The 14,866-nt window shown below is 38.4% G+C and overlaps 1 protein-coding gene across 1 annotated transcript in view; it reads left to right on the top strand.

The window, feature by feature from the left end:
- Positions 1–454: 454 nt before the first annotated feature.
- ACSBG1 (acyl-CoA synthetase bubblegum family member 1) overlaps positions 455–14,866 on the top strand; it is a gene marked incomplete at both ends in the record, with an annotated part of 109,697 nt that continues 95,285 nt past the window's right edge. The window contains 2 exons of the mRNA XM_082005082.1: positions 455–534; positions 9,967–10,049. Of these exons, the coding sequence (XP_081861208.1) occupies positions 455–534; positions 9,967–10,049 (163 nt within the window). The remainder of the gene's footprint in view (positions 535–9,966; positions 10,050–14,866) is intronic.

Below are 14,866 nucleotides of genomic sequence, written 5' to 3'. Positions count from 1 at the left end.
ATAACTGACTTGAAGGCGTTGCCTAATGTAGTTAATCTGCATTTTCATTAGGAAAATAACTTCACTGAATGTTCTTTTTTGAAACTAGAGTTAATAAAATTAGAATTGCTTCAACTTCTGTGAAAGAATTAGTTGGAAATCTTGGCAAAAGAAAAGATTTGCATCTTAAAGCGTTGTAGGCTCATTAACATTCTTCTCATGGGTAATTAAAAAAAACTGAATTAAAAGGAAAGTTTAACAGTAAGCAGCTCACAGGCACTGCGACATTTCAAGCATGTTAAAATCGGAAAGAAACAGCTTTTGTAGCTGTAGTCTCCTCCTCTTGTATTACGTGTTGGTTTTTTAACAAATAACCAGTTACTGTCGGTTTCTTCAGTTGTCCAAGTAGGTTATTTATGCCTGACCCGCACAGTTCTTTAGCATATTTGTGACCAGCTTTAGAGGGTTTGTCAGCATGCCTAACAGTGGAGAGACCCTTTCGAAAAAATTACAGGATGAAAATGCAATGAATATTTCAGAAAGCGATGAAAATGGGTAAAGTAGCTTGAGTATTTATTTTAACAAACTGATTTACCAGTTTTTCACAACTGAAGTTTGTCTTCTACTGCTGTGCAGATCCACAAGAACCTTGTCTGCCTAATGGTGTCTTTGCTAGCTTAATGCAGAATAAGGTGTATTTTTTGAGGCTAAAATGAGAGAAAATTGTAGTGAAGATTCTAAATGGATTTATTCTCCTATGCTAACTTCTAGTTTGGCATTAAACCTAATAGCATCATTCAGTATGTACTATGTTGCTTGTATCCTAGTTGCATATAGCTAGTTGTATAGTGTTCATTTTATAGCACAGAGACTCTTGGCCCCAGAAGCGGGCTCAGCAGAAGTTTGTGTATAGCAGCTCTGACAAGAGGTATGTTTAGCCCCTGTGGCTCAGCTGCTCACAGCTTAGCAAAACAATGGAAGGCTCGCTGAAAATACTGGTAAAGTCTAGGCTCTTATGCTTCAGTATATTAAATGGCTAATGGCTTTTAAACCATGTGGTGAGATTACAAGCATTCTCAAATACCAGAAAATAGCAAAGTTCAGGTAGTCAAGAGCAAGAAAAAATCAAAACAACAGTCGATGCTCCTGTGCCATCCGGATCTTCGTGTGTCTTTGATGGCAAGAACGGCACTGAAGACTAGAAGTTCAGTACCGGTTGCTCTGCACGTGTTACAAATGCATATAATCTACTTTGAATGGACTTTAAAAAAGTACCGTAGCTGCAGCTATGAAAGTAGGTCTCTCTTCCCTTCTGAATTTCGGGGAATAATCCTTAGATGATAATTGGCCTTTGTGGTTGAGCATCATCTTCCCATCAAAGGCAACAGAACTTAACCAGGTAACTCATATTTTAGAGGCTGGAGCGGGGAACTGAATTTTAGAAGAGTTTGGTTTAGGGTTTATATTACCTTTTCGCATGTAAGATAACCCTACTGGCTGCTGTCCTCTTTCTGTCCTAGGCAACACAAAAGGGAAAAATAATTTATTTTTCCTGTTATTCCGTCACTGGAACGCTAGCTTCTGTTACAGAAAGCTCCCCATTTCTCCCAGAGTTTTTGGAAATACCTATTTTAAGAACAGAACAGGAAATTCTCACAAGAAATCTTTTAACTTCTGATTCTTACAAGCTTGTCAGAAGGGTATTGCTCGGTACGAATTATCCATGCCCAGAGACTGAACTGTTGTATTGGGTAGATACTTTTCTGTTAAGCTAAATCTAACTTCACATTTGTTTAGGTAACAACTTGCATGTTCTGTTACTTGGAAGATTTACTTGGCCTGTTCAGGTAAACGGTTGGTTGGGATCATTTTTATCATAATGGTTTCTTCTGTTCTGGGCTTTGTAATCCTGGATAACATCATTAGGAGCAAACTGTAGACTTAACGTTTTTGGAAAGGAAAAAAGTTTAAGAAAGCTTTGAAAGCTTTGGAATGCTTTGTTGTTGTTGCCTGTGGAGTCCTAATGCCATTAATATTAGACTTGTAAATTTTTTGTTTCATCTGTCCAAAGATTGTAAAAAAGTGTTTGACTTGTGATCAGTATATGTACATGCTGACTCTGAAAATCAGGATTTTGTGAAATTAGTAATAATGCCTCTATTTTAGTCCATGCATGCTTCTATTTGTGACATGCTTAAGCAAAGAAAAGTTTCTATGTTTTCTTTATTAAAAAAAAGCTAAAAGATAATTAAAAAATATATAGTGTTTTGCACCCACTGCAAACAGAAGATTTAAGCGTCCTGTGTTAGAAAGATGTTTAGCATTTGATGTGTTTCTGAATTTCTAGTGAAAGAATGTCACAGACACTAGAACTCCAAATACTTTTGATGCATTCCAAGTCTTTGGCATAAATACTTCTTTGTTAGTTTTTTTAAGAAGTCAGTGTGTGTTATCCTGTTAAATAGTGTTGTTTAGCTGGTGTGGTTTGAAGTTAGGTAGCAAACGTCATATACCTTTTTTGTATGCTGGAAGTAGGATTCCAGGTAGAAAGAACTAGACAAAGAGAATAAAATTCTAGCAAAATGGAAAGAGGAAAAAAAGACCTCTTAAAAGGCTGAAATTGAATCAGTCTGACCTAAAAAATGAGGAAGAGATGAAATAATGAGTTCTGTGTGACCTAACTTGCTGCACTCCCTGCAAATAGCCATACAGAGGCAGCTACTGGAAGATTTCAGCTTCAGGTCTGGGTTTTTGCTGCGCAGGGGAGGACAGAGCCAGGAAATCTGTAACAAGGTCAGTGGCGGGTTGTAGTACACTGCAACTGGTGAATAGAGCCAGGCGGGGGGGCAGGAATAAAAAAAGGCTGCATGTGTTGTTCATTCCTTCCCAGTCACGCACATAGTTCTCGGCTATCTGCAAAACTGGTCTGCTCACCAAAATAAATGGCCTGATTTTTGAGGCTATGTAGTCATAACAAAAAAATACTTTTATTTTTTGCAAATAAAGGGATAGGCTTTACTAGAAGGTGTGTGCCACTGTGTTATATGGCGAAATAGGTCTCAGCTGTTAACTTCATCTTTAGTATTTTGTTCTTTATTAAGCATTTGTGTTGTTTTTAAGTATATCTTTAGGTGTGAAGAAGTTATAGGAGTAATTTGAGAAAGACTGGTTTCTTGTTGACTATGAAAAGCAAACTGACTGTCAAATCAGCTGACCTTTTTTGCAAGAGTAGGAGCATATCTGGGCGGATATGTGGCCCCCTCCTTAAGTCTCATAAGGGCATGAAAACTAATTAAAACCTAAATCTAACCTGTTCTTTGAGGACAAAGGGAAATTTTAAATAGACCGAATAAGGAATATATTGTAATATTGCCCTAATTTAAATGGAAAAGTAATTAGTAAATAAAACAACCAGTCATAATAGACGGTAATGTCCCTGTAAAGGACCACAAGGACCTCTTGTGTCTCTTTACTTTGCTCCTTAATATAGGAAGAATCTTACATGTAATACAAAGTTAGAGTTTAAAGAACTAATGTCATGTGTCGTTATGGTGAGTTTTTTCTTTATGCCATAGGAAATGAGAAACATCTTTAAAATGTCTTGGGTAACAATTCGCAGCTCCTCAGAGTCTGGAGATGTAGTATTTGCTGCTTGGCTATTTGTGCGCTGGACACAGATTTCTATTTAGCTGCTGAGTTATCAAAGCTTTGGTACTACCTTGCTATGTTGGTTTAAGTCAGAGTGACTTTATTGTGTTTGTCTAGAACTCTAGGACAGACTTGTGATTCTAAATTCATTGTCTTGTGCTCCCTCCTCCAACCTCTCCCCAGAGCTCTGTTTTAAAACAGTGGATTCAGCACCTGCAAGATGCATAGGGTGTCGGCAAAGGAATACTCACGAATGGCAGCCAGAGGAAGATATTTAGTTTCTGAAGTGTCTAGGCAAAGTGCCAGGATCATTAAAGTTTTCAGACTTACCCATAGGTAATTTAAGTCATTGCTTTTTGCTGCCAAAAGAATTGTCAGATGATTACTTAATAATTCCATCTTGAATTCAAAAGCCCCAGTGAGCTGTTGAAAATGCCTAACAGCCAATGAAAAAGTACTTTGGAATGTGCAGACGTAGACCCAAGACACTACCAAAAGCAGCTCTAATGTAGATTAAGGCTGGTGGAATGTATGTAGCTGGATTGTCCTGGAGAATGTGCAGGAAAGCTTAGGGAAAAAAAACATAATTTCCTGTTGTTAGAACAGAGATAGATAGTTAGGACACTTGTCAGAAGGAATGAAGCAGCAAGAGGTGAACACTGATTGAAAGAAGGATTTTTTTTTTGTCTACTGTATTACAGATTCCTTAAATAGTCAAACAACCAGTCTATAACAGTTTAGAGATAAAATTCACCACTTCATCCTCAGGAGAAGCAAGCAGGGAAAGATGAAAACAAAATTTATGAAATTCTGCCTTGGAAAAAATCCATATTTTCCTGTTCAGCCTGGGGTTTTTTTGTATTAAATAAGATTCATATTTAATGGTTAGGAAAGCTAATTCAACAAAAGTGTTTGAGAAAAAAGGACTTGTGCAAATGGGGATTTGCGCACCTTGCTCCCTAAGATAAACACCTGCATGTTACAAAATATTTCTTTGGGCAAGGCAAGAAGAGGAAGGAGTTTAATTGTAAAGTGGAGGCTCTGTTGTAAGAAATATCTGGTAACATGCTTACTGCCACTTGAAAGTAGCCTGGTGGGTGAGCTTGTACATGATATGCTCAGAGGAAGAGTGAAGCAGATGAAGGAGCTGCACTGCTTTGGATCATCACAGTGTGGGCAAAACACAAGTGAGCCTTCTTGAGAGCTGTTGAGTCTGAAAGCGGTATTCCCAGGAGAAGCTGAAGGGGTTGCTTTTTGGAAAAAGCATGTAAGTGACAGAGAAATTGTATGTGCTCAGCAGACACTGTAACTGAGGATTCCCTTATTACTGGCTATCTTCTTTGTCGTAGACAATCTGCAGGATAATTTACTTTGAAGGAAAGAGCAAAAATCCTGCCATAGCTTATAACAAAGCTTTGGAAGTTAAGCAGTCAGGAACTGCAGTAACATGGTTGACCATAGCCTTAGCTTTGCACCTTGCACATATTGCTTATTATTCTAAAATTAGGCATCACATTGATCTCAACTTCTCTGATAATACATGAATGCGGTATCTTGAACAGTTAAACATTTCCCATACGTTAGAACAGGAAAAAATTATTTAATAAAACTATTTTCACCACATGGTGAGTACAATATTATCCAGGAATGAGGTGAGAGTCGAGACGCTATGTAATGGGAGAAGCCTCTGTGTTAGAAATACCAGGAAAGGGAGGAGGAGATTGTAGCTTCATCTTTAACCCAGGCAGCATAGGTCTGGAAACTAAGGTAGGGTACTCTGGATGAATTCATAACCTGAACTGCTGACTGTTTTAATTTGGGGGAGAAAAAAACCCCTTTGTTTAAATCTTTGTTGTGAATGTGTTTTCCAGACTTTAAGTGCTTTGACTTGCTATAGGTATTCAAAGGGTTATGACTAAATATCCTGAAGTCTAAAGAAATACCTTGTACTGAACAATATATTAACAGTATACATATGGAGTTATCAGTTGATAAACTGCTTTTTTTTGGGGGGGGGGCAAGTTTATAGAAAGCAGGTTTATTTTTTAAAACTCTAATAACCCCTGTAGAGGGCCAACTGGTAAAAAATTAACATTTACAAAGCTACAGGAGTTGAATGATAGTGATAAGAATAGGAATACAAAAAGGTATCTGTTCATTTGCCGCTATACATGACAAGTGTAACAAATAGCTTCCCTTTAAATATCATGATAGGACTGCTATCTAACAGTGTTCATATTCTCTTGGTGTAATTCGCAAATTACAAATCTTAGAAATCACTCTGCAGAACTAAGGCCAAAATATATTGAACTCTCAAACATAAAGTTCATAGTTTTTAAATTTCAGAGGAGAGATGATAACCTGACTATCCAGGACAATCAGTGTATTCTGTGAGGCTTATTGTGAGAATTTCTGTAAAACATTTTTGATCTCCATAGAAATCATCTGTTCATTATCATATTAAATACTGACTTTATAGATTCTTTTCAGTTTTATTCTTAGTATTTTCACAAGATTTTAGAACTATGAGGAGCAAATTTAGAGCACAGCAAATACCTGACTGTATTTGACTTAGAATATAAGATGTAAGCAGAAATTCCAGTTACCAGAGAAGGAGATGTAGAGCTTGTGGAAGGAAAAGGCCAATTCCAAAGTCCCTTGAAACTAAAAAATTATGGAAATTAGTATCACAGTAAGCTGTTAATCAGACACTGGGGATCATTATGGTAACAGAAAAAACAGTTTTTTGAATGTGTAACTTCAGGAAAAGAGCATTGCCATTTCATAATGATAAAAGTGGAGAGATTTAATTGTTAGGTTTAGTTTCTGTAGTTGTGATAAGAAATGGTACTGTGTTCATTGGTTTCCGTCAAATACACTTAGTTAAAAAAAAGTAATTGCTATCCCAGCAAATTCAGATTGGATGCTTTGCTTCTGGTGAATCATCACAGCGATAAGGATTGTCAGGTACGTCAGTCTTCGTTTTACCATTATAGTATCAGTCTCTCGTGCATTACTTCCACTGGTTTGCAAAGATAAAACTCACTAGAGCTGTTACAATCTTGGAAACAAAGAAGGAAAGAAAACTTTCCCTTTATTAATCCAAGATAGAAAATATTCAAATTCCTGCTTTTTAGGTTGGCCTGATGTGTGAGAACAGCTTTAGCATGATACAAGATCTGATTGGCACAGAATAGTGGTGGTAGCTGCAAGTGAGTTGTACTACGTTAGGATTTGCCCCAAACCTCTGGATAAGTCACTCAGTCAGAGCATACCTTGCCTCTCTCTCGGGTGAAGGGTGTGTGTGCGTGCATTGAATTCAGGCAGCAGATGAGGTCATGTTTGATAGAATGGTACCTTGAAATTAAATCCCAAATTACATCAGGAAATACTGTCATTCAAAAACCACTCCTGCTAACGCAGTTATAGAGAAGTATGCTTTATTTAGTTCTAGCTGGCCAATGTTGTGTAACATGAACTCAATTTGTTCTGATTGGTTTGCTAAAGTGACCTCTACTGTTAAATCCTGCGTGTGTGCTTTGTAGAGGTTTTTGCATATTTCCCTTGGAATCAAACTTTTTTAAAGCAAAAATCAGATGCAGAAAATGCCCTTTTAAACTGGTAGCTGGATTTTGGAACATGCTGTCCCTGCACTAATAACATTAAATAATTGATGCAGAACCTCAGCCATAATGACAAATGTAGCCGAAGTCCAGATTTCCAAAGCATTTTGGTTTTGCTGGGGCATCTCACCACCTGCAGTTCTGCAGTGCATTTTCTCCTTGCTGCAGTATGCTCAGTAAGCTCTTGGTCAAGCAGTCCCACAGAATTCTTCTCGATTCAGCCTTACTTGAACTTCAGTTCCAGATAACATAACCTTTTTGGCTTTTTACTTAATTTTTAAAAGTATAATTCCTAACAAGAGCTAAAAGTAACAGCATTAAAAACATAGTCTTTCACTCAGCAGGGATGGTTCTGAATATACACAAGAAATTGTTAATGGAAGGGCAAATTTCTTAGTTGTACTTCCAGAATAAAAAGAAAAAACACACTCTCAAATTGACTGCTTAGTCCCCAGAGGCAGGTAACAACTACTTTGCACACAGCGTTACTAACTTTAATGCTCCCGAAGATCTTAGAAGCTTAGAGCTCCTCATACAACATTTGCGTGTTGAAGCATTACCAGAGCAAGTCCAGAAGTTCAGACTTGTTTGATGAATATTTTTCTGTAAAGGGAACATAATATAAACTGAACCTCTATCCTATAACATTTGGATTAGAAGAAAGCAAGCTAAAGAGATTTTTTTCTGAGAAAGTAATTAATGATTACTTATTAAAAGTTCTGAGTAGCCTCGCAGGAGGCTCTTCTGAGATATTACTGATCAGATCTTTTTTCTTCTGAGGGCTTTTTTTCCTGTTCATTTTTGTCAAGAGCAACCTTCAGTTATGTTTTGACTAGGACTTTGTTTTGGCTGTTTTTTTAAATAAAAGTTTAAGAAGCTTTATTATTCAAAAGATATTTAAAGGAAAAAATTGCATTGGATTTCTAAACATCAAGTGTAGTTTTTATTTAAAATATAAAAATTTTCAAGAAACTTAAGTGTTTTGAGATGGCAGACAAATACATGTTTTTAAATTATTTCAGATCTTTTGATTTATTCCCAAATATGTCTTCCTGGTCCATCATTGTGCCTTTCCAATCCCACTTTATGAATTTACCATTTTCCCATATATCAAACACAGACTTACCTTTCAAAATGCAGTATAATCCCCCTCTATATTTAAATTACTCAGTTTCTCATCAACATCTGCCTTGACCAAGCCAGTGACTATTTTCAGAGCCTAACACTCTGCTTATCAGACAAGCCCTTTCATGTTTTGTCCCATTATGCCATTAAGAGGAGAGGAAATATCCTCCCAGGCAAGATGAGTGATGACTCCTCATTTTGCTTCAGCTGCTTTTGCGACCTGTACCTCTGCTCTGAGACATGGAGATCTGCAGCATAATGGTAGCAAGGGAGGAAATAAACTGCGATTGTCACTTCTAATAGGTGAAGAATTACACAATCTGCTAAATTTTTGTGATACAGCTTGGTTAAGGCTTTCTTAAAGTATGGTTTTGTTGTGAATAACAATAATGAATTCTAGGAGTGTCCCACGTACAGGTATTCTACAACGTGTAGTTGATAATATGAGATAGGAAATAATGTCTGACCAAATAGTGTTTGGTCCTACTGTTTGCTACCTGACACTGCTGTGTAAAAAACTGCCTTTGAAGTTGTTTATTATTATTTGAAAGCTGGAAAGGGCATTGTTTGGACTTCATTTTTCTAAATCTTGAGCTAATTTATTACACTGTGGAGGGGAAGGACTTCCTGAGCTTCTCTCAGGACTGTTCTGTTGTACCTGCTGAGAGGGAATTAAGGTAATCCAGACTTGTTCTTGGCCTCTGAAGGCTGCCGATTCCCACCCCTTGCTCTGTGAAATGAAGTCATCTAAATTAAAAAAATCTGCATGCTGCTAATTCATGAATAATCTGCAGTGCATTGCTTTATGCAGTCAGTCATTTCTAAATGCTTAGTGATTGTTCAGATTTTTTGCTCATATATTTTTTGCAGTCAGTTACCTTGCAGGCTTTCTGTTTTTGAGTTTGTATGATCTGTGTTTTAAACTTCATCTGGTTAATTTAAGCCAAGAAAGGTTAATTTCATCCATGTGATAATGATAATTTGTTGCTTTGGTGAAGTTTCTCAAAAACTTTATCATAATTATTATTGGGAATTAAATCTCCTTCATTTCCTAGCCTTAAAAAAGCAAACCAATAACAACAACAAACTCTAACCTCAGAGCTTCAACAGGTCTCAACAGTGACAAATTACAAGTTATTGTGATATTAGTACAATGGCAGTATGATCAAGGTTAAGATCGGTAATTTATTCTTTATACATGCATGGTTCATGGCTTCTCTGTCAAGATTCAAATTTAGTGTCTCCAGCGGGTATATTCCATGATGGTGAAACCAAAAGTCTGTATGAAATTTCACTGTATGAAATAAGCATGTCATCCTTCGAGTGAAGGCATTTCCCTGTTTAACCTGATTGTACTGGAGTTTGCAGTAAAGAAACAAGATGTTCCTCTGGGCTTGCTATTTTTTCCTGTTTGTATTTCAAAGTGCTTGCAAGCTGTTTTTTTGTCTTCCCTTGGCTATGCTGTATGTTGGTTGTAGTGGATCCTACTGTAATAGATCCTACTAGCAACTAGCATTCCTGGGTAACTTTTTAATAGGTTGGTTTTGTGTTGTGTTTGGGTTTTGTTTTGGGTTTTTTTTTTTTTTTTTAGAACCTTTACAGATGCACAGTCTGTCTGCAGAGATTCACTGCCTCGTTTGGAGGAGACCTATGATGAAGGCATAGAGCTAACAGGTAAGCGTGTGAAAGATAATCCTTGGAAATTTGACCTCTCTTGAGAATTTTTTTTTTTAAATGTAGCTTTTGTGCCTATTCTAGCAAGTTATGACTGACAAATTTTCAGGGCTGGGATAAGGAGAGGCAGCCAAAAATAAAATGAAACTGAAGTGAAACAGGGCAACTGACAAATTTTCAGGAGCCTTCTGTAAGCTTGCACGAATTCAGTAGTTTCTCCCAGTTTTTGTATGTATTTGAGACGATTACTAGATAAAAGTGAAAAATAGCCTGATCCCGTGGAAAATCATACCAATTCTTATGTTACGTTTGGCATCGCAGCCTACTTACCAGCTGTCAGCTATTTGGGATTTGGCATACTGTGTGATAACTGGAGGCTGTAAAGGAATATCTGTACTTTGGTCAGTTCTGTGTCGCATTGTAGCGTATGCATACTACTGTAATTTTAAACCAATTGCAGCGGCAAATTAACCTAGTTGTGCTACCATGTGGTTTTAAAGGAGGTTTAGTAGCAGAACTTTCCGAGGTTCTTTAGGAGGTTTGCAGCCCTGAGGGAGGTCCCTGTTGCCTTGGTGAGGCTGCTACTGGTATCTAAATTTGCTCATTTAAACAGGGAATATTTGTTCTATGAGACAATTGGAGCAATGACTGCAAGTGGATTTTGAAGAAATAAGATCTATGTAGGAATCTCACTTGCAGACTTTATACGTATGTATAAATGTACCTTTATGTATATCTATTTCTTTTTAAAAAGGCAATTCTTTGATACACAATAGGTTTCTTTACAAGAATTGAACTGTTAGCCGTTTTCATTTTGTTTTTCAGTAAGCAGGAGATAAATTTGTATGGATAAAGGTGATAACTAACTTCTGTTTTCAAATTTTCAGGGTATTTTATGGAACTGCTTGAGAGATGCATTGTATATGTGGATAATTACTGAGGCTCTGATTCTGCAGAGTACTTGCTTGTGTGCTTGTGAAGGCTCTGACCTATTTTTCTAAGAATTTATCTGGGACGCTGGTTAATGCTGTCAGCTATCTACCCTGCTTCTCTCCCAGAGGTTGCTGCTGGCTGCAGTTTAGAGTAATATGCTGGGCTGTAAACCACAGTGCTCAGGAAGGAATGCACATGCCATTCAGCCACTCCTGCAGAGGTGACCACAGCCTCTGGAAGAAAGGTGAGGTGAACGACTGAGGGTAGAAGCCATTCCAGCTGTTCCATCATAATTTTCGTGCACATAAAAGTCACACCCCATCCATTTTAATTAAGCAGTTCCTTTATTTTGTTTAGATATGTTTCTAAGTTGATGTATCAGGAGCTTGCAATTTAAGGTAGCCTTCGTCTTTTATTTGACTTTGGGAATCTGTGGCACTACTTGTTATCCATTTAAATGAGAAGCGGTGTTTGAGTTGGAAACATCACACAGCTATGCAGATGCAGAGTGGTAAAGTGCAGACTGAATGTCAAAAACTTATCCCAAAAAATCTTTTGGAAGAACAGAAGCTCGGTGTCTCATTGTGGTGGGTCTGCTTTGTATATCAAGAGAAAGGAAGGACATTCTGATGTTTTCTAGATGTGCAGAACTGTCTTTCTCATTTTATAATTGGTATTTTCTGCAGCCTCAGGAGTAAGTATGTCTAATGAGGACTGCAGATTGTTCTGGAACTTTTTCCCCATTCTTTTCCACCAATGTATAGAAGCTCATTACTGGGGAACCAGGCCAGATTTTGGTTTTCCTAGCGCATATGTAGATCCAGAGTATCCTTACTGTTGGCAGCAATCATTATATTGGGTTAAAAGCAGTGTAAAGTTAAGAGAGCTCATTCATACTGTTTTTTTACCGGTGGAATTGTAGGAAAAGGCCACTGGAGGGCAACTAGTTCAGCTTTCTGCTCATAGGAGGTCTCATGGCTTTGTTCAGCTGAGTTTTGAAAACCTCCAAGGATGGAGATTACACAGCCTCTCAGTCTCTTTTCTTAGGCTGAGTCACCTGCATTGTGAAATTATTTTTCTTTATCTGTCAAGAATTTTCCTTGCTGCGACTCATGGCCATTGCTTCTCGTTCTTCTGCTGTGTGCCTCTGAGAAAAATCTGTCTTCTTTATAGCACCCCCGTTCTGTCTGTGGTGGACTGCAGTTAGATTCATTCTTTATCTTCTCTTCTCTGCTTGAAGAAACTCCGCTACTTGAGGGGCTTCTCAACATGGTATGTTCCAGGCCCCTGACCATCCAGGAGTCCCTCTTCTGGGCTTGCTTCAGTTTATTAGGATCTCTCTCTCGCACTGGGGCTTCCAAAGCTGCACACGGCTTCAGGTGCACCCTCCTGAGCACTGAGTAGGGGGAAATAATCACTTTCCTTGATCTGCTGTCTATGATCTTGCTAATGCAGCCCAGGATATAGTTAGCCTTTATCTCCACTGGGACATACTACTGACTCAAGTTCAGCTTGTTTGCCAGGAACCACAGGGGTTTTTCTGCTGAGCCAGCTGGTATCCGGTTTGTGCGGTTTCGTGGGGTTATCCTGCTCCAAGTGCAAGACTTACGCTCACCTTTGCTGAGCGTTGAGGTTTATGTCAGCCCTTTCCTCCAGTTTGCCAAGGTCCATCTGAATGGCAGCCCTGCCTTTTGGCATGGTGGCCAATTCCCCAGGTTTGGTGTCATCTTTGAAGCTGGTGAGGTTGCATTCTGTTGTTTAAGGCAATAATGCAGTCATTAAACAGTATCGTTCTCAGGACTAACCCCTGAAGAATGTCACTTGTAATTGACTGCTAGCTAGACTTAAAAATGGTGACCACTGTTGTCAAAGACTAATTATCTTGCCAATGTTTTTACCCATCTGTTACTCCCAACTCCATCCAGTCCAAACTTTCCTGGAGAAGACCTTGTTAAAGACCCTGTTAAATGTAAAGTAAACAACATGCCCCTGCTTTTCCCATCTCAGAGCTAGTTATCTTGTCATGGAAGGCAGTTGGGTTGGATTTACCAAGGCCAAATCAAGTCTGTCCATTCTGGCTAGTCTCAGCCACCATTTTATAGCTCAAAATGATTTCTAGGAGAATTTGTTCTATGGCCTTCCTATGGACTGAGGTATTGGCCTTAGTTATTTGAATCATCTTTCCCTTTTTTAAGACAGGTGTGACATTTGTTTTTTTCCTGTCACTGGGCACCGTACCAGATTGCCACGGTTTTTGAAGATGACAGCAGTCTTGTGATGACTTTGGCCTGGTCTCTCAGTGTACACTCTGAAGCATCCCATCGGGGCCCATCGACATTTTTGTATGTATCCAGTTTGTGTAAGGGGTTCCTACTTTGATCCTCTTCTGCTGTTGTAGGTGAAAATTCTCACCTGCCACTACAGACAGAAACCCAGGAAGCCTGAACTCACCATTAAAGACCAAGGTTAAGGTGGCACAGAGTACCAGAGTACGTGTGTCAGGAAGCTGCCCGTGATCTTCTTGGTTCCCCTTTTGGCTGCTAGTGTACCTGCAGAAGCCTTCCTTGTGGCTCTTCACTCACCCATTTCAACTCCATCTGAGTTTTGACTTACCATTCTTGCATGCCTGGGCAATGTTTCTGTAGTGATGTTTCCTCCTGATTACACCCTCCACACACTTCCATTTTGGTGCATCGTAATCAGTTTTAGAAGCGTCAGTATTGTTATGAAGCTTATTTTGTACTCATCCTGATACACCACTCCCTTCACGCCAGTTTGTAGAGGCATTCTTTGGAGGATCTCTTTATTTCTCTGTTACACATTGCTAGTAGTTTACGGATGTGAAGAACGGTATGTTTTATTGCAATTCATAAATGGTCCCTTTTCCTCCAATGGAAGAGGTACAAGTTTGAATGAACTGAAATATTTCCATGTGTTTTGGCTAATTTAAAGAGTGTTCAGCTATTTATTCAGTCTTTTCTGTTTGAGAGTTCAAAGTTACGTATTTATTGTGGAAAACGTGATAATATAGCAGAAAACCCTCATCTTCCCCCAACTGTGGCAAGGCAAGCAACTGGAAGCTGCTTTTTGTATTTTTTTTTTTTTTAAAGAATCGCTATGTATGTATTCTGGCTGACATTCAGGTTCAGTTGAAATTCAAAAGTTCTGTACTTCTCTTTAATCTGTTTATTGGCACAAGGGGAAGTTTGACACAGATGCCAACTCTCAGACTCCAACCTTTGTGTACTCAGCTCCAGCTTTCACTAAAAAGAAGTTAGGCTTTCAGGGCCACAGACATCTTGAAGAAAATTTAAAAATAATGGGTGAGAGGAGGAATAATGTATTTGTGTTGTCAGCAGAATGTGATGGCATCATAGCCATGGAATCTGGGATGATGACTGTCAGTCAGAAATGCCTCCAGCAAAAAGCTGAATACCTTCTCTCATCACTAAAGCAGAGTGATGTTTTGCAGGAACTGGCATATAATCAACATACTGTTTTGTGATTTAAATCTGAATTGGTTTCAAGCAGAAGTTAAATTATTATTGTAGTCCCTGCTGCTCAGGGCACATCTATGGAATATCACCTGGAGTTACTCAGGTCATGCAGCAGGGCCACTCCACAATCGGACTGTCTATTTGTTTACCTGTCTGAAAGGTGACCTTGCTTCTTTTGCATTTTATGTGGTGCTCAGAGTTGTTCTTCCATAAACGTCAGAATTCATTTACATTCGCAAGTCCATTCTGGCAGTCACCAGAAAACTTGCAGGTCAGGTAGTGATCAGAGAGGTTTCATTCATTTATTAGCTTTAAACTGTAGGATTAGTGTGGTTTTGTTTTGTTTTGTTTTTTTAACTAGTACACAGTCTCCTTCATACATCCCAG

This window comes from Phaethon aethereus (assembly GCF_964289735.1).
Source record: "Phaethon aethereus genome assembly, chromosome: 12".
Classification (NCBI taxonomy): domain Eukaryota; kingdom Metazoa; phylum Chordata; class Aves; order Phaethontiformes; family Phaethontidae; genus Phaethon; species Phaethon aethereus.
This window is presented reverse-complemented; position numbering and strand designations above follow the sequence as displayed.